At 50.1% G+C, this 18,536-nt stretch overlaps 1 protein-coding gene across 1 annotated transcript; it reads left to right on the top strand.

Annotated features, from left to right (window-relative positions):
• Positions 1 to 1,956: 1,956 nt before the first annotated feature.
• On the top strand, positions 1,957 to 17,622 carry pard6b (par-6 partitioning defective 6 homolog beta (C. elegans)). Its single transcript, XM_056421966.1, has 3 exons — positions 1,957 to 2,254; positions 3,507 to 3,729; positions 14,117 to 17,622. The coding sequence occupies exons 1-3, from the start codon at positions 2,192 to 2,194 to the stop codon at positions 15,028 to 15,030; spliced, it is 1,200 nt and encodes a 399-aa protein (XP_056277941.1). The 5' UTR covers positions 1,957 to 2,191; the 3' UTR covers positions 15,031 to 17,622.
• The last annotated feature ends 914 nt before the right edge of the window (positions 17,623 to 18,536 follow it).

The following is an 18,536-nucleotide window of genomic DNA, read 5'->3' as shown; positions in this document are numbered from 1 at the left end:
GTGTGTGTCTGTACATGTGTGTGTGCATTTGTGTGTGCGCATGTGTGCATGTATGTGTGTGTGCATGTGTGTGTGTGTGTGTGTGTGTGTGTGTGTGGTTGTGAGGCTCCACTGTGGTAAACACGTTTTGGGGACTGAAGATCTGTCTGAATAACCAGAGGTCAGAGGTCAAGTTCTGAGACGACGGCTCTCGCTCAGCTCCTCGGAACCCTTCAGACGGATGTGTGTCGCCCTGAAGCCGGTTCAGTCCGACTGGAACTCTTCATCCCGTCTCACACTCTTCATCCCGTCTCACACTATTCATCCCGTCTAACACTCCTGCTGTTCCAAATAGAAATGGTTAAATATGCATGATTTGGCTTTCTAATAATATGACATGGCCCTTCATCGTCCTAAAGTAGAAGGAAGTCCCTATAATAGCCACGCAGGCTCCTCCTCCTCCTCCTCTATTCTATTCCATGTCTGTCTTCCCTTATTTGAATGCACGTGTGCTTCCTTTCTTGTGTATAAAAACAAAGTGTGTGATTATTATGATCATGTGTTGCTGTTCCTCCATATGTAAATATCTCCACGGTTAGTTCCTCTCTGCCTGTGCTCAGAATATTTGTGCACAGTGTTATACGGTCCCCAGCTCATGAAAATAAAGCCGTCGCATGTTTTCAAGAAAAAAGTTTGGCCTTTTTTTCCAGGTAAATTACACGCTGTCACTATTTTTCTCAACACGCGCCGTCAGCTTGGAGGATGTGCAAAGGTCAGTAGGTCGCACTGCGGAGGCTAATGTCACCGTTCAGAATAAGTAAAGAAGGGTCACAGGAGGTAGAGAGGGTCGTCCTCTTATCACCAGCTCCTGCTGGAGTGTCCTTGAGCAACACATGGAACCCCAAGTTGCTCCAGATGGTCAGGCTCTGCCACCATGTGGGCGTGAGTGAGTGAATTAAAAGGGAGATAGTGAGTGGGAAGTGTTCGCATCATGGCCGCCCTCAAAGGGTTGTAACTGAAACATACACACGTATAAACTACTACCCAACATATTGTTAAATAACTCTATTATGGCTTATTTGACTGTAGAAATATTGCACATAAGAAACATTCTCTAATATTATAACAGAAATCCATTTGATTTGAAACCTTCAAAATAAAAGCACAGGATATTTTTTCTTACATTTCTTTAAGAAAAGGTGATTAAATGTCTTTCAAGTTGTCAGGGGCCACATTAGATGATGTGGTAGGCCGGATTTGTGTTTGACACCTGTGGCGTAACCCATATGTGAGGCTGTGTTGAAGGCTGAATAACCAGGTTTTAAATCTGACTTAGTGTCATGTTATTGGCCGTTTGGGAACAGCCGCCAATACTAATAGACTATGATAACCTCCCCAGCTCAACCATCTATTTATTCACTTACATTTGAGTGTCTGCCATTTAATTTATAGTACAAGATAAAACAAATATCAATGGTATTTTGTATTGAGAAAAAGTAACGTGTACATATTGTATATGCATGTGCATGAGGCTGTGGGCCTGTATGGCTTCTGGCCAGAAGATGTCACTATGCAATAAGAAACAAGTTGCATCCCATAACGTTTACTACCACATATATGTTACATATTTATTTGACATAACGATTATTTCACACCATGTGTAAACAATATATAATAAACAACAACACACGTGGTAGAACAGGTTATAAAGTCAAATCATATTTCGTAACTTTTTGTTTACACTTATTAAATTATATTTTTTCGCGAGCCCAAACAAACTTACTGGGTGTGATCATATAACATATATTAGGTAGTGTTTTACGTAGTTTGGAGCAAGTTTGGGAGTCCCCCGAAGCACAACTGTAACATAAAAGACTCTTATTGTGAAGTCACACCGAGGCTCTTATTTTGAAGTCTCGTGGTGTCGCCAGGCACACAGAGAGAGAGAGGTAGAGAGAGCCCGGTAGACAGCGCAGAGTAGTGGGGTAGCTCCATTGGCAGCGGCAACTATGAGAGAAGTTTCCTGGTGACTCGGCCGGTGGCAGCAGCCGTTGACGCGTAGTGGGAGACGGCGGTGGCCGCTGAGAAGTCTCGGGGAGACGGACTGTCTCTGGGAGACAACCGGCGGATACAACGCGGGGGTTTACTTTGTTTTTGGGACACGAAGAAGAAAAAGAAGGAGAAGCGGCGGCGGTCCCGCTGCTAGCGAAACATGAACAAAACCCACCGGGTGCCGAGCAACCGTTCACTCAGTGCGGTGGAGGTGAAGAGCAAGGTAACGCCAGCGTGCCGTGTGCAAAGCTACCTGTCAGTTTATATACGTAGCTAGTCTTAACCCCAACTTCCCCCCCCCCTCCCCGTGATGATAACTCCAGCTAAATTAGCTTGATAGCAAATTATGACGTCACGGATCCGAGCTAAAGCGCCACGAGCGGGTGTCACGCGCTCCTCGCGTCAAACTTTAAACGTCAAGTTCCGACGGTTATCTCTTTTAGCGGTGGAGGGTTTTCTGCCTCCCCGTGTGTCACCTGTCACAGACTCCTCCGCCGCGCACGCGCCTCCCTGTTCGCGTAACACGTATTTACTCAAAGTTACAAGTCAAGTTTCGGGAAAGACGATAAAACAGTTAACGACGATAAAAGCAGTTTAAATAAACCCCGCGGGGCAGTAAACACGACATTCTGTGTGAAACTAGTCCCGGCGTAGTCCCTTCGCTGCGCGGTTCTCGGTACGTGTCGGCGTGATGCGGCCTGCGTCGGGCTCGTGTGTCCTTCCGCCAGGGTCGTCCCTCTGGCTTGAGGAGGAGAGGGGCCTCCGAGCGGCTCCCAACTGCTTTTAACAGCCACATTAAGATGAAACAAACCATGGCATTTCCTTTTTTAACAGTTCTAAATTACAATATAATTAAAAATATATATTTTTATACACAAATTCTTTAAAAAATACTTGTTTATACTTTGCTAAATTTGGTTCAGGGTCATTTAAAATGTTGTGTCTACTCGTGTCCGCATGAGCCTGCTCTGCTCCCCGACCTGTGGGGCATGTCATTAACGCATGAGCTGCCTCACAGTCGCTCTGTGGGTCCAGGTTGGCAGTAAATTGTAGCTCATCTTTTGTCAGCGCCGGGCAACAGTAACCACAACACTTGGTGCCTCTCGTCAAACAGTCGCTGAAAGACTATGCGTCTGCAGGCCATTGATCCGGCCAGACCACAGCGATCCCTCAACGTTGCATTGTGGGAATGTGTGGCCGGCGTATAAACACACAGAGCGTCTTCTCTCTGAAGACCAGACGTTGTGTCAGACGGTCGGCCAGGACCACATCCACATCCACAGAAATCTAGAGATAGACGTACACAAAGTCTGCATTAATAATTCATCGCTTGTGGTGGACGGCAGACGCTGAGCTCACAGCGGTCGAGATGAGCTCGGCTACCAGAGAACACTGTGCTTCACGTCGGCCCTGTGCTGCTCCGTTCTCAAGCCCCTCTTTCATATCCTCCTTCACGCCCGTCTGCTTCGTCCCAGTTCGGTGCAGAGTTTCGTCGGTTCTCGCTGGATCGGTCGAAGCCGGGCCGCTTCGATGAGTTCTACGGCCTCCTGCAGCACGTGCACCGCATCCCCAACGTGGAGCTGCTGGTGGGCTACGCCGACGTCCACGGAGACCTGCTGCCCATCAACAATGACGACAACTACCACAAGGCCATCTCCACCGCCAGCCCCCTGCTCCGGCTGTTCCTGCAGAGGAAAGGTAAGCGCCGAGAGGAGTACGGTGGCGGCTGCTCGTTCTGGCCGATCTACTTTCTGATGGGTTTTCTGCCGTCTCCGTAGCTGAGAAACACGAGATGAAAGAGTGAACATCGTCTGTAAAGCTCTGTCTATTGAAACACTGAAAGACCTGGGGTCTCTTTACCTGTTCAGTTCTTCCAGCTCATGGCTGCTGTGTGTTTGTTCCTCCTCATTGAGCGGTCATCACCGTTGTTCTGTCTCTTCTGGCGTCCCTTTTGAATCCTGACCCACAGAGCCAAAGGTCGGCGGCCTTGCCGATGAGCAGCGTTTGTTTCCAAAGGCGATTTCTCTGCTCGGGCAAAACTAAAATCAAGTCAACTTGAGGAGAGGAATATTTCCACCCACCATGAGTCAAACTGCCCAAGGGGTGCTTGTTCGATTAGCGCGTCCTGTTTCTTTGGCGCGTTACCTGGAGGTTTGTGTTCGCTGTAGTGTTTGCTCATGACTGTCGGTCTGCTCGTCGGTGTTTGCCCGTGTTTAGAGACGAGTGCAAACCTGTTTCTATCGGACCGTGTAGACAGAAACAAGTTAAATAGATTTTTGAAGTGTGCCGAACGAGTTGCAAAGTGTGACTTGTTGAATGCTGAATGTTGAATTGTGTGCGGCCCCCAGGATGTGCGGGGCCCCGGGGTGTGGGGGGCCCCGTTGTGTTTAAGCCGTCTCGCTGCGCCATATGACCGATAGGAGCTAAGCCACCTTGTCAGGAGGAGATTAGTGGGGTCAGCGTGCAGCACCGCGTGGGACCGTGTTTCAATTACACGGCCCAGACGCCACGCTGGGCTGCTGCACACACACACACACACACACAATCACACAAACAAACACACACACAATCAAACGCACAAACAAACACACACATATGGAAACAAACAGGAACACACAGGTCATGCATCAGTCAGGCAGTCACAGCAAAGGCACACACACACACACACACACTAATGCATCCACAGCCCCCTGTAGACCCCCCGCCCCTCACCCTAACGCTCAGCACCAGTTGGTGCCGAGCTCTCCGGCTCTGTGGTGTCGCAGCTTGTCGATCATTTATTTCAGTTCTCGGTTTCTTTACGCGATGTTGAGCTGCCAGGCTGTTGTTCTGACGCTCCTCCTCCAAAGGACCTGAAGGACTGGAGGCCTGCAGCCGCGCTCTGCAGCCGCTTGCTGTCGTACGCCACGGGGCTTCAGCCTTGCAGGAGGCCGCCTCGTCCTGGAAGAGCTGAGCGCTCCCGTCTTCAGAGCTTCAGACGAGGCAGTCGCATTGCACAGATGGATGTCTGGAAATGGGTTTTAAAGCTAATAGAATCTGAATCTCCAGACTCTGTGATTGGTTTCCAGACGGCATCACATGTGTGTGTGTGTGGGGGGGGGGGGGTTAATGCCCGGCACAGTTGGGTCAATGTGAGGTTATTTTGGGCCGTGCCTTTTGTCTCTGGACTCTAAACCCGGCTGTCTCTGTTCATTCAGAGCGTTGCATTGCTTCCGGAGTACCGGCAAAAGATCGCGCGGGAAGCGGTAGTGACGAGGAACGTAAAGCGGTGGTCTGACCAATCAGAGGCTGAGCTACAGGACGCTCTGCGTGTCGTCGACTGGGACATGATCCAATCCAGTTCCAGTGACGTCAGCGAGTTCTGGAAGTAGCAATGAGCCTCATAGCAACGCTTAACGGACACCATCGTCCCCACGGTAAAAGTTAGGGTCTTTCCTAACCAAAAGCCGTGGGTTGATAGATCCATCCGTGAAGCTGTGAACGCCCGTACTGCTGCCTATAACTCCGGTCTTGTATCCGGCAATATGGACGAGTACAAGGCAGCGGTCTATGGACTGAGGAGGGCGGTGAAGGAGGCCAAGAGGAGGTACCGAGACAGAGTGGAATCACAGATGGAGCAGCGCGACACCAGGCGCCTATGGCAGGGGCTACGGACTATCAGACTACCAGAGCAGACCCCGCGCAATGGTGAGTGCCGACGCATCCCTAGCGGACGACCTGAACTCATTTTATGCACGGTTTGAGGCTAGCAACAACAGCGCTAGCTCGCCGCTAACAACAACACCGTTAGCGTAGCCGAGGTGAGTTCTACCGCTGGGGATGAACACACACTCTCTGTGACCGAGCACAGTGTGAGGAGGGCTCTGTTGAGGGTGAACACCAGGAAAGCTGCAGGTCCAGATGGCATATCTGGGCGAGTACTGAAGACCTGTGCTAACCAGCTAGCTCCAGTGTTCACCACAATATTCAACCTCTCCTGGCTGAGTCCGTGGTCCCCGCCTGCTTCAAGAGATCCACTATTGTCCCTGTGCCCAAGAATGCTTCTCCAGCATGTATGAATGACTACCGACCGTGGCCCTCACCTCGGTGGTCATGAAATGCTTTGAGAGGCTGATAAAGGACTACATCTGCGCCTTCCTCCCTTCCTCCATGGACCCGCTGCAGTTTGCTTATCGCCCAAACAGATCCACGGATGATGCTGTCTCCCAGGTACTGCACACCACACTCTCTCATCTGGACAGCCAGAGGGGGCTATGTGAGACTGCTGTTCATTGATTATAGTTCAGCTTTCAACACCATAGTCCCTCCAGACTGGCCGGCAAGCTGATTGAGCTGGGACTGAACACCCCTGTGTGCTTGGATCCTGGACTTCCTGACCGCCAGGCCACAGGTGGTCAGGGTGGGCAGACACACCTCAAACCCCCTCACCCTGAACACAGGGTCCCCCAGGGTTGCGTCCTCAGCCCCTACTGTACTCCCTGTACACACATGACTGTGTGGCCAGGTTCAGCTCCAACACCATCATCAAGTTTGCGGATGACACAGTGGTGGTGGGCCTGATCTCCGACAACGACGAGAAGGCCTACCTGGAGGAAGTTGCTGATCTGTCACTCTGGTGCCGGGACAACAGCCTCATCATGAATGTCACCAAAACTAAGGAGCTGATTGTGGACTTTAGGAGGGTACAACAACAGAGGACGTACTCACCACTGGGGATTAACGGGACTACTGTGGAGAGGGTGAGCGGGTATAAATACCTGGGAGTCCACATCACCGAGGATCTGACATGGTCAACAAACACAGACACTCTGGTGAGAAAGGCAAGGCAGCGCCTCTACCACCTCAGGCAGCTGAGGAAATTTAAAGTTTCCCAGAGGATCCTTCAGTCCTTCTACTCTGGAGCTGTAGAGAGCGTCCTGACAGGAAGCATCACAGCCTGGTTTGGCAACTGCTCCGCTCAGGACAGGAAGGCTCTGCAGAGAGTAGTGCGTTCGGCTGAGCGCACTATTGGAACTACACTCCCACCCTGCAGGACTTGTACACCAGGAGGTGCAGAACCAGAGCCGGCAGGATCATGAAGGATCCTCACCACCCCAACAACAGACTGTTTCAGCTGCTGCGGTCAGGCAGGCGCCTCCGTAGTCACGCTGCAAGAACAGAGAGACTGAGACGGAGTTTCTTTCCTCAGGCCATCAGGATTGTGAACTCCGACCTCACCAGGACCCCCACATAGACCCACACAACTGCCCCTCTTAGGCACACACACACACACACACACACACACACACACTTACTGTAAATATTGTGTTGTTTTTTATTGTAAATAGTGTGTACTTGTTGCCCTTGCACATTCCTGCTGAGCATTGCCACTTTCATTTCACTGCACACCCTGTGTGTATGTGACAAATAAAACATCTTGAATCTTGAATCTTGAATCTCTTGAATCTTGGGATGGACGGCAGGCTGCGAGTGTCTGTTGTTGTATTGTTCTGCATAATGCCCACATTGTTGTTGTTTATGCAACAAAGACGCATCACTGACCAGCCGTTAATGCCGTGGAAGACCAGACTCTGACGGTCTTTTTTAACTTAAATATCTCCCGACCGCGCCGGGGTCCCTTCAGCCCGCCGCCTCCGTCTGGGAGCGACGCATTGGCGATTATTGAGCAGGCGGTGAGGCGTCCGCTGGTTACTGGTTGTCATGGAGGCAGTGAAGAGGCCTTCATAGTCGGATTAACATTGCATGAGGCTGGCGGGGGCTGCAAAGCATGCTGGGAGCAGTATTGTTAGCATTAAAGGGCCAGTTCTCCCTCATAAGAAATGCATATGTTTACCTGTAGGGCTACGTATCCTTCTAGATTGTCTGGGTGTGGCTCAGGAGAGCGTTTCCTTCTGCAGGTGATGTGGTTGGCGGGACACACCCAGGTCCAGCTTCACCAGGTGTAGTTTGATGGAGAGAAAGTAGTTCCTTCGTAAAAGGTGTGATTCTCTTGAGTCACAGGGTCATGGTTTCTGGAAGGAGACATTACTGTGTTGTTGTTGTTCCCCCGCTGTGTTGGAGAGAAGGCAGACGTCTCTACGGCCGATGTCTCCAGGACCAAAATGATCTAGATCGATAACCAGAGCAACAGTTAATCGGAAAAATATGTAGTTTTGAAGTGTCTTTGTAACCTAATCTGTAATTCGGAGGCGTCTGATATCCGCGTGTAGTTGTCGCTCCTTTAAATGGTGTCTGTGTCGGATCAATGAAATGTAAATAACAGGCAGTCCACAGCCCGGTGGTGAGAACTGAGCAGCTCCGTGTGAATGAGGCCGTTGTGGTCGAGTGATGCTGATGTTCTTTTTAAAGCTACCACGGCGTACTTTTATTTAGTGTTATTTATTTTCTTTGGTCCTGCAGATTTCTGTTGAACCGGCGCGATGTCGTGCAGAAAGAGAAACGGTGTAGAATCCTCTGGTTTACCGATGTATTATTAAACTGAGACTGTTGCACGACGGTTTAAAGTGAAACGCTCGTCCTTCACATCGGCAGCGTTTGGTTGTCCAGAACTTGAATTTCAATTCAGTTTATTTGTGTAGCCCATTTTCACAAATTATAAATTCCCCTCAGAGTGCTTTACAATCTGTACACATAGACATCCCTGACCTTTAACCTTTGACCTCACATGGGATCAGGAACAACTCCCAAACAACCCTTCAGGGTAAAAGGTAAGAACCCTTGAGGAGAGAACAGGAGGATCCCTCTCCAGGATGGACAGGTGTCATAGATGTCATGTGACCAGAAGGAATCATTAGAGTTAAAACACATTCAATGAATATGACAGAGTGGATGAAGAGTTGGTAGTCGGCATATTCCACGATGGAGACCTCCACTATCCATCAGGTGGAGGTAGAGAGGAGGAGTGGGCGGAGTCTCAGCAGGGCCATGGCGTAGCTGGTAGTCGGCAAGAAGCGTCGTCATGTTTGCACACGGTCTCTCTCACGTTCATAACGTTTCTAGCTTGGAGGTTCTCTCTCTCTCTCCCTCCCCGGCCGGCCGTGGGTTTGTGTTGTTGCTCACATGCTTCAGTCCTGAATGGCCTCAGCCCGTCACCCGGTACGGAGGGGAAACACAAAGGTATCGAGAGCGGCAGGAATGCTTGTATTTGCGTATCCCAGATGGCTGATTACTCATGACGAGAGGCAGACGGACTCACCGGCCGGAGGAAAGGACACGGACAGCGTGAGAGTCCAACAGGGACTCACCTGCAGAGCAACCACACCCACTCCTGGAGCGAGATAAGCACCGAGAGGGAGGTTATAGGTGGGGGGGGGAAAGAGACACGGCACAAAACAATCAGAATAAGTGAGCATGTAAGGATGGAGAGACTCACTACTGCGATGAGAGGATTAAAGAGAGCGAGAGAGAGGAGAGAGCTGGCAGGTGTAATGGACGGAAAAAAAATAGAAATCAAACCACCGGCGCTTTGGAGCTGAAGTTGTCCTCAGATGCTGCGATGGAGGAGGAATGTGTGGAGGAGGAACACATCTCAGGCCTAATGGGAGGGGAGGACGGGTGAAAGGAGAGACGGAGTAAACCGCATTAAAGAGGGAGTAATGTATAAAGCATTGTAGAGGCAGGGCGGGTAATTAGAGACGCAGGGAGGAGGAGGGAGGAGTGTACGGGTGAGAGGATGCAGGAGGGAGGGAGAGAGAGAGGAGGATAGTGGGGATAGCATTAGCGAGGGAGGAATGCAGAGTGAGGCCCAAGCTAGGGAGGGTGGGAGAGAGAAATAAAGGGAGGGAGAGAGAGAGAGGAGGCATGTTGGATGGAATGTGGCCGGCCTCTGATCACGGCTGCTGGCTCGATGAGACCGGACAGGAGGCCGGACCGGACCCTCCAGAGCCGAGGAGGGTGAAGAGGAGGGTGAAGAGGAGGGTGAGGCAGGAGGGTGAGGCAGGAGGGTGAAGCAGGTGCGTGAAGAGGAGGGTGAGGCAGGAGGGTGAAGAGGAGGGTGAGGCAGGAGGGTGAAGAGGAGGGTGAGGCAGGAGGGTGAAGAGGAGGGTGAGGCAGGAGGGTGAAGAGGAGGGTGAGGCAGGTGCGTGAAGAGGAGGGTGAGGCAGGTGCATGAAGAGGAGGGTGAAGAGGAGGGTGAGGCAGGTGCGTGAAGAGGAGGGTGAGGCAGGTGCGTGAAGAGGAGGGTGAGGCAGGAGGATGAAGAGGAGGGTGAGGCTGGTGATTTATTGCTTCCCAGCAGTCGGCTTTTTGTTTCTTTCACATTTTAGTTCATGTCTCTGGTTTTTAATATATAAATACATATATATATAATCTGAGCCCTGGTGCTCCGCAGGCTTCGACATGCAGCCCTTCACACACGGTTGCCCATGACTACCGTCCCTGTTGTAGTTCACCTGCTCCTCATCCTCTGCAGCTCTGAGGAGACTCTACAGGATCCCTCAGTGTGTGTGTGTGTGTGGGGGGGGGGGCATAAAGACCTGCTGCTGTGAACTAAATGCTATGAAAGACCTTAATGATAAACCACCATCTGGAGTTAATTTTGATATTTATTTCCAAATGATACGACTATCGCTAGCTAGTTAGCATGCTTCGTTTTATATTTGTAAAGAAGAGTTAAAATGTTGTCTCGATGTCCGTGAGCCGAGCAGGAGAAACGTTGGTGGTCTTCATGTCAACGCACAGGTAAGGTCGGCTTTAAAGATGTAATAATGAGTTTTTCATTGCTTCAGCTACATGCAGTCGACCGCTGGGCCACGTGGTCTACAGCTGGTCCGGCTGCAGCTGGTCCGACTGCAGCTGGTCCGACTGCAGCTGGTCCGGCTGCAGCTGGTCCGACTGCAGCTGGTCCGACTGCAGCTGGTCCGACTGCAGCTGGTCCGGCTGCAGCTGGTCCGGCTGCAGCTGGTCCGGCTGCAGCTGGTCCGACTGCAGCTGGTCCGGCTGCAGCTGGTCCGACTGCAGCTGGTCTGACTGCAGGTGGACTGTGTTGTCTTCCAGAGCCGGACGCAGACGGCCGGCCGGCGGGAGCAGCTCGGGGCGCCCCTGCTCGCCCCGCCAAGTCCCTGTTCAGGCGCATGAGCAACAGACTCGTGAGACTAGACTTGGGGTCCCGGTCCTCCAGCCACCGGCCGAGAATAACCACCCATTGCAGGCTCATCTTTTGTTCCAACGCTGGCCTCTAGGAAGACCAGCAGGGACGGAGAGAGAGAGAAAGAGAGGTGGAGAGACGAGGATTTAAAATGAAAGAACGCCCTAGCTTTCAGGTGGACCAAAGACACTGAGGGAGAGAATGAGAGAGAGACACTGGGGGAGAGAATGAGAGAGAGAGACACTGAGAGAATGAGAGAGACACTGGGGGAGAGAATGAGAGAGAGAGAAAGAGAGAGAGAGACACTGGGAGAAACGAGGTGAGGAGTCATTGCAGAAAGGAGAAAAGAGCTGATGTCAGCACAAAATGAATTGATGGAATGGCTTCATAATTCGGACAACACACACACACACACAGACACACACACAGTGCTGTACTTGAGTGTAGACAAATAAAGTGTTCCCTTCTGCTCCTCCCGGTCGTCGGCTGTGTTACTCGGTGCGACGTTAACAGCGTTTTGTTTCTCCAGTGTCGATAAAGTTTCTGGTTAGTTTTTAATATTTTAATATTTTAGTGTTCTTGAGAAATGGCTGATGAGGGAGATTATGTGAGGAGGAAGCAGCCACCGAGGTCTCTGAGTTATGGATTTAATATGCAATTCCTCAAATTGTCACACACACCGAGGCTTTGTCTTCACTCGTGCCTCTCTAGAACTCTCCGGCATCTCCAAAAACACCTCCTCTTCCTCCTCTTCTTCCTCCTCCTCCTCACCCACCGCGGTTTTATCAGTATTAAGGCATATTTTATCTGCGCTGTGCCAGGAAGGTCTGCTCCCCACACCAGGAATAGTAACCCTCTGGGAATGTCCTCCTTTTTTTGAAACCTCTTTTTTGAAATGCCTCCTCCTTTTTTTCCCCTTTCCTTCTCTTCTCCTTTCTTCCCCCCCTCTCTCTCTCGTATGTGTTGTTTATCTGTCTCTCCTGCAGTTTTCAAGTCTTTTTTATTTCTTGTTTCTCCACCACCTCTGGTTCTTCTCATCGACACACACCCTCCCCCGCCCCCCCCCCCGTATTGCTCGGTGTCAGGCGCAGCGTAGCCCCAGCTGTGTGGTGGAAGTCCGGGCCTCTCATCAATAAACTTGACTGTTTCCAGAACACCGCAGACCTCCAAGCGGCTCGAGGCTTTTATTATTATTATTATTTTTTCTTACACTCTGATATAAACAAACAAATAAACATTTTTTTTGCTAGAACTCAAGCTGCCTCTGGACAATGTTTCATCCCAGTTATGTCAGTTAAATATCGCGACGCTCCGCTGTCACCGTGTTGTTCCCGGAGGTCGTGGTGACGGTCGTGGTGCTTATGACACGCAGCGCCTCCACCTGCACATGCGTGTCGGGTCCCCGCGCAGCAGGAAGTCAGGGATCCTCGTGTCGCGAGGGAAGCCGGCGCTTCCTGCTGCGTCGTGACGGCGGCGCTGGAGAAGAGGCCGTCACGGGAGCGCCGGAGCAGGTGCATGCTGGGAGAAAAAGGTTTTATCTGTGATATTCTTTGGGCCGGATGAGTAGCGCCGTGTGTGTGAACGCTGCAGAGCCAAGAGGATGAGGAGGATGGAGCGGCGAGGAAGAGGACGTGGTCGACCGATGCACGCCAGATACACGCGTGTGCTCGCCCAGGCCGAGTCGTCACGGTCCCTCCAGATAGAGATGCATTAGTTGCCCCCCCTGTGTGTGTGTGTGTGTGTGTGTGTGTGTGTGTGTGTGTGTGTGTGTGTGTGTGTGTGTGTGTGTGTGTGTGTGTGTGTGTGTGTGTGTGTGTGTGTGTGTGTGTGTGTGTGTGTGTGTGTGTGTGTGTGTGTGTGTGTGTGTGTGTGTGTGTGTGTGTGTGTGTGTGTGTGTGTGTGTGTGTGTGTGTAGATATCGTCCACAAGAGATGGAGTAAGAAGAAGAATCCAAGCTGTGTGTGTCAGTGGTTCGATCCCCGTCGTTGAGCGAGACCCTCGACCCTGAGCTGCTCCTGCAGCGTCCAGCTGTGTGAAGGGACCGGAGCGTAGGAGGAGGACCCTCGTGTGTGAGCCTCGTGGACCCGCTCAGGTCCTCCAGCCTCGTGTTGCCCCTCGCGGGCCTCGGGCCCCGTCGGGCCGGTACAGAGGGAGCGAGTGTGTGCGCTCTGGACTCGTGCCTCATGGGAACCGAAACGAGAGCGCCGCCCGTCTCGGGACAGGTGGTCCTTTGTTTTGGTTCTGAAGATGGAGGGAGGGGGGGGGGCTTACCTGTCAGGGAGCCGAGAGTCTGTAGCAGCCACACAAATGGATGTTTTCCTGGATAACACACACACACACACACACAGGAAGTGTTCAGTGTAACATTGTCAGAGCTTTATTTATTTATAGAGTGTTTTCATCTAAAACCCCCCCCCCCCAGGTGAGCACTTCTTCAAAAGACATTTAATCCCAAGCCTCTGAGTTTATCTGGACGTGTTAATGTTTAGCTGCTCGTATTCTGCTGGGTTAACTATTAGGGGGCCACGCTGGGTTAAAGTCTAAAGCGGCGTGACTGTGTACACACTTTAAAAAAAAAGAAACAAGGGGGCGGGGCTTCGAGGCATCCGGTGACTCACGCAGTTAAAATGTGACCGTCGTGTTCTTGGTTCAACCTTTTTGTTTTCCATCTCCCACCTGAGAGTGACGGAGGAACGGCGAGAGGAGCCGCCCAATAAATATGAAGCTACAGCCGGGGGGGGCGCTTAGCTTAGCTTAGCATAGCATGAAGACTCTTAAGAGCTCCAAGGTGTGTGTGTGTGCTCGGCACAGACCCCCTGCAGTGAGGCCTCAGGCTGAGCTCTGCTCTTGATTCATTCTCCTGAAACGAAATGATGCAACAGCGCGTCACTCGCCTGGCGTGATCACGGATAATTAACCAGCTTTATGTTCCCCCCCCTCTCTCCCTCCCTCCCCACACTACTTCTTTGTCTCCTCTCTCCTCTCCGGCGTGCTCCGCAGAGGAAGCCGACTACACGTTCGGCACCAACTCTCTGACCAGGAAGAAGAACGGCGTGCTGGCGGCGGTGCTCCTGCGGCCCGACGCCGGCAGGAAGAAGCCCCCGGTGCTCATCAGCCTGCCGAGGGACTTCCGGCCCGTGTCCTCCATCATCGACGTGGACATCCTGCCGGAGACGCACCGCCGCGTCCGGCTCTACAAGCACGGCCAGGAGAAGCCGCTGGGCTTCTACATCCGCGACGGCTCCAGCGTGCGCGTCACGCCGCAGGGCCTGGAGAAGGTGCCGGGCATCTTCATATCTCGGATGGTGCCTGGAGGGTTGGCGGAGAGCACCGGGCTGCTGGCGGTCAACGATGAGGTGCTGGAGGTGAACGGCATCGAGGTGGCGGGCAAGTCTCTGGACCAGGTGACGGACATGATGATCGCCAACAGCCACAACCTCATCATCACCGTGAAGCCGGCCAACCAGCGGAACAATGTCGTCCGCACCGGCGGCGGCACGGCGTCCGGCAGCTCGGGCCGCTCGTCCGACAGCGGCGCCAGCTACTACGGCTACTCGTCGCACGCCGGCGGCGCCGCCTCGTCGTCGTCCGCGCCGGCGCACATCATCCAGAACTTCCCCGCCGGGGAGCTGGAGAGCGACGAGGACGACGAGGACTTGGTGATCGAGGTGGGCGGCGAGGCGGAGCCCGTCGGGCGCCGCGCCCCGCCGGCCGCCTACGGCGTGCCCTCGCTGCCGCGCTACGAGCCGCACCTCAACCTGCGCGCCGCCGCCGTCGACGCCAACGGGCTGCTGCCTGCCAGCGGCAGCAGCGGATCGCTCGGCGACGCCGGCGCCACTTCGACCACACCGTCCCCGGACAGGGCGGCGAGGAGGCGGAGCCTGGAGGAGGACGGCACCGTCATCACTCTGTAGGAAGGGACTGAAACACTGGAAACCAGAGGCACACTCCTCCCCCTCCCCCCCTCGTGTGGGAGTCAACACGGGAACACCCTGAGAAGCGCACCGTGTGCCCCATGCCCAGCACGCCACTGTACATCCTCACATATCCACGTCACACACTCCTCTTCATGCCAATGACCACGCATGTGTGCCATAGTGCTGACCCCCCCCCCCCCCCACACACACACACACACACACACACACTTGTGCAGGCACCAAAATGTGTAATTTGATGCCCCCTTCACTTCTAAACCACGACAAGCACTTGCTTTGCACCTGTAAGCTGTTGTTACGCTGAGCTTCCACTAGAGGGCGACGCCCTCGTCCCGGTCGATGAACACATGAAGGTAATGAAGTGAATGAAGGTAATGAAGTGAATCTCCCCTCTGAAAACAATGGAGGATGTGAGCTCCAAGCGTTTGATGACAATCTGACTATAATACTGTAGTTTTTAAACGAGGGAAGAAGACAACACGTCTGTGATCCGATGATTTGAAACTGTTATTAGCCGTTTTATTCTCCATCATTTTACCCTCTAACTGGTTTTTAAACATTCTTGGGGGCAACTTTGTCTTTTAAACATACCTTTTACCACCGCGCCTGGGTTTTATATCCTTTTCTCTTACACAATACTTCACCTCACAAGTGACCCGGTGACCACATGGAGGTCACTTAACGTAACGAACCTCACCGTTCCTTCATTTTGCACGTCCCTCTACCTTTCCTTTCCACGACGAGGGCGACTCCTCCTGCTGACATCATGTGAATGAGTTTTTAATATTTTAGTGAGTCCACTTGGATGTGAGACATTCACAAATGAAAAGTGTTCTCTGCAGTGTTTCTGCACCTCCTCCTCCTCGTGTCTTCATTCTCACTGAAACCGATGGATGACGCACCAGGAGAGAATGTAAGGGTTTTCATGTTGACTGTGGTCCTAACGTTTGGCGTATCAATAGGCGGCATGGCACGCTGTTGGCAAACAACAGCCACAGAAAAGGGTTGGTGATGCATTCAGTGACGATGGAGGGAGGGAGGGAGAGACTGTATCTTAAAGTAAAGCCCCGGGTTAGATTGAGTCACATTGCAACAAAAAAGACAAAAAGAAACGTGCGAGTGCACCGGAACAAACGGATCCCCGTTCTGTTTGATGAAGGCGGGGAAAATGTTACGCCAACAAATGTTCAGTGCAGCTTTAATTGTGAGAATTTTTCACTTAACTCCAATTAATATGCTGATTAAGACCTTCAAGCCGATCCATAACATTTATTGGAAGTTTTGCTTTGAATACGATATATATGTTGGTGTAAACGGGAGGTATATACATATTTATATTTTAATATATATTTGTATATGTATGTGTATATATATATTTATATTGATATATATTTTTATATATGCATATTAACATATGTCTTTATATATATTGTAATATATATTTATTTTAATACATTAATATATATATATTGTTATATATATATTAATATATATTTATTTTAATACATTAATATATATATGTATTGTTCTATATATATATATATATCTCCCTCCCATTGACCTTACCTGCTGCTAACTGCCTCTTTGAACTGTGAGCAGACTTCTTATCATTTGCGCTCTTGTTAAAAGTGATACCCTTGACTATAGCATGGCTCTTATCTCACTGGCGTGGCACACACACAAACACACGTGTTTATGGGCTTCATCTGAACCCACGTGTACTGCGGCGCGGTAGCTTCACACAGACAGTCACACTCGTGTCCATCCTGCTTCTTGCCTGAATGTCCGATGATGTCATCAGTCGGTGAACATCGATGACTGGAAACCAACGCAATGTGCATCCGCTCTCCTCTTTCAAGCTCTACGGTTTTACGGTACTATACAAGCGTTTATGGTCCACATCCGGGACCCTCGGCTTCTCCCATTCCCGACATCAACCGGTTATGAACGGAAGACTTTTAGAAATCAATGTTAATTTATTTTCTTAATTTCTAACTTTACCACATGGACACTGGGATTGTAACCACGGCGGCATTGTTATTTATTCTCTAATCATGTGTCTGCATATTTTCTTCCTTTTTGAACACATTTTATGACTATTTTTATAACTTTTTCTTTCGTCGTGAACTTCTCGGTAGACGTTATTGCCCAATAGGAGATGGTTTCGGTAGCTGATTCTACTGTTCCAGATAAAGCAGCAGGAGGGTCTGACAGACGTGACACTACTCTTTTAATGTTTTTTTCCCGTACTGTGAATTATCAATATTATGTAGTGGGAGAGAAACCGTTGTATTAGCACACAAAAGGCTACTTGTTTTGCTTTGAGTACGATTATTATTATTTTAAGTGACCGAGCAATGATTTTTGCTTGCCAGATAAATCCAATGGTATAGATTTGTAAAGAAGATTGTCAGTATTTTCATATCGATGATATATATATGATGTACATTTTTATCATGTTTAATGAAAACGTTTTAAAATTCAACTGGAGATGTATGAATAAATAGATGTGCACCTGTAATTGCTGATTGGAGGAGCTGAATACAATAAACTTATGCGTAGCAATATTAATTGTTGGTTTGTCTGTCGATGTATAGAAACAGCTGTGGATTTTAAAGGTTATTTTTGTGGCTGTTTGTCCATAAAACCTAAATCAGGCGCTCACTGATGCACCGTGGGTTTGGTGTTTATTGACAGGATTCTGTTTCCTATGATTTATTTAGCACAAAAAAATGACAATCCTTTCACTGCCTCTACTACTATGGTTTAAAAAGAAAGTTAATTTATTATGAATTAAGTAAATTCTATTAATACATTTTATTAGGAATAAAATAAATTACTAATCAAATTAATATATTTTATATTATGTTTTATTTATATAACAATATCAAATATAACATATAAAATATATATTAATACATATTTGTTTATATATAATATATATTAAATGTATATTAATCTAAAATATATAAACACATATATATATGATATAAAATATATATCAATGTACAACATTGTGGAAGTTGCATTAAAAGGCAAAACACAATTCCTCAAGTTGAGCACACAAGTGTGTGTGTCTCGTTTATTAACAATAACAACGAACGAAATCAAGATGGCGCTGCCCAGATACCAAACCCGCATGGGGCTCGACGTCACAAACAGCAACACAACACTTAAAGGGACCGCGATCCCGGAACAGTCACACTGATGCGTGTGACTCATTACATTAATAATTGTGTATAGAACTACACCAGGAACAAGGGTGAATTATGATATGACATTCACTACACACGTCCCCCCAGAATTCACCATATAAGAAAAGGTCATCGGCGAGCACGGCTGTGCTTTACAGGGGGTTGAGGAGACACTACTGTGGCAGGTGTACCACCATGACATGGGTGTGGGGCCTGGAGTGTGGGAGTTTCGGGAGGGATGGGAGCGGGGGTTGGGTGCAAAGCTGGAGGACGCCCGCGTCGTGGGGGCTG

The sequence above is a fragment of the Pseudoliparis swirei genome, chromosome 9 (assembly GCF_029220125.1).
Source record: "Pseudoliparis swirei isolate HS2019 ecotype Mariana Trench chromosome 9, NWPU_hadal_v1, whole genome shotgun sequence".
Classification (NCBI taxonomy): Eukaryota; Metazoa; Chordata; class Actinopteri; order Perciformes; family Liparidae; genus Pseudoliparis; species Pseudoliparis swirei.
This window is presented reverse-complemented; position numbering and strand designations above follow the sequence as displayed.

Bases quoted from the DNA above. Each gene is read 5' to 3' on its own strand.
- pard6b (XM_056421966.1), top strand. From the start codon at position 2,192: ATGAACAAAACCCACCGGGTGCCGAGCAACCGTTCACTCAGTGCGGTG. The intron at 2,255-3,506 runs GTAACGCCAGCG...GCTTCGTCCCAG, and splicing joins CGGTGGAGGTGAAGAGCAAG to TTCGGTGCAGAGTTTCGTCG. The intron at 3,730-14,116 runs GTAAGCGCCGAG...CGTGCTCCGCAG, and splicing joins GCTGTTCCTGCAGAGGAAAG to AGGAAGCCGACTACACGTTC.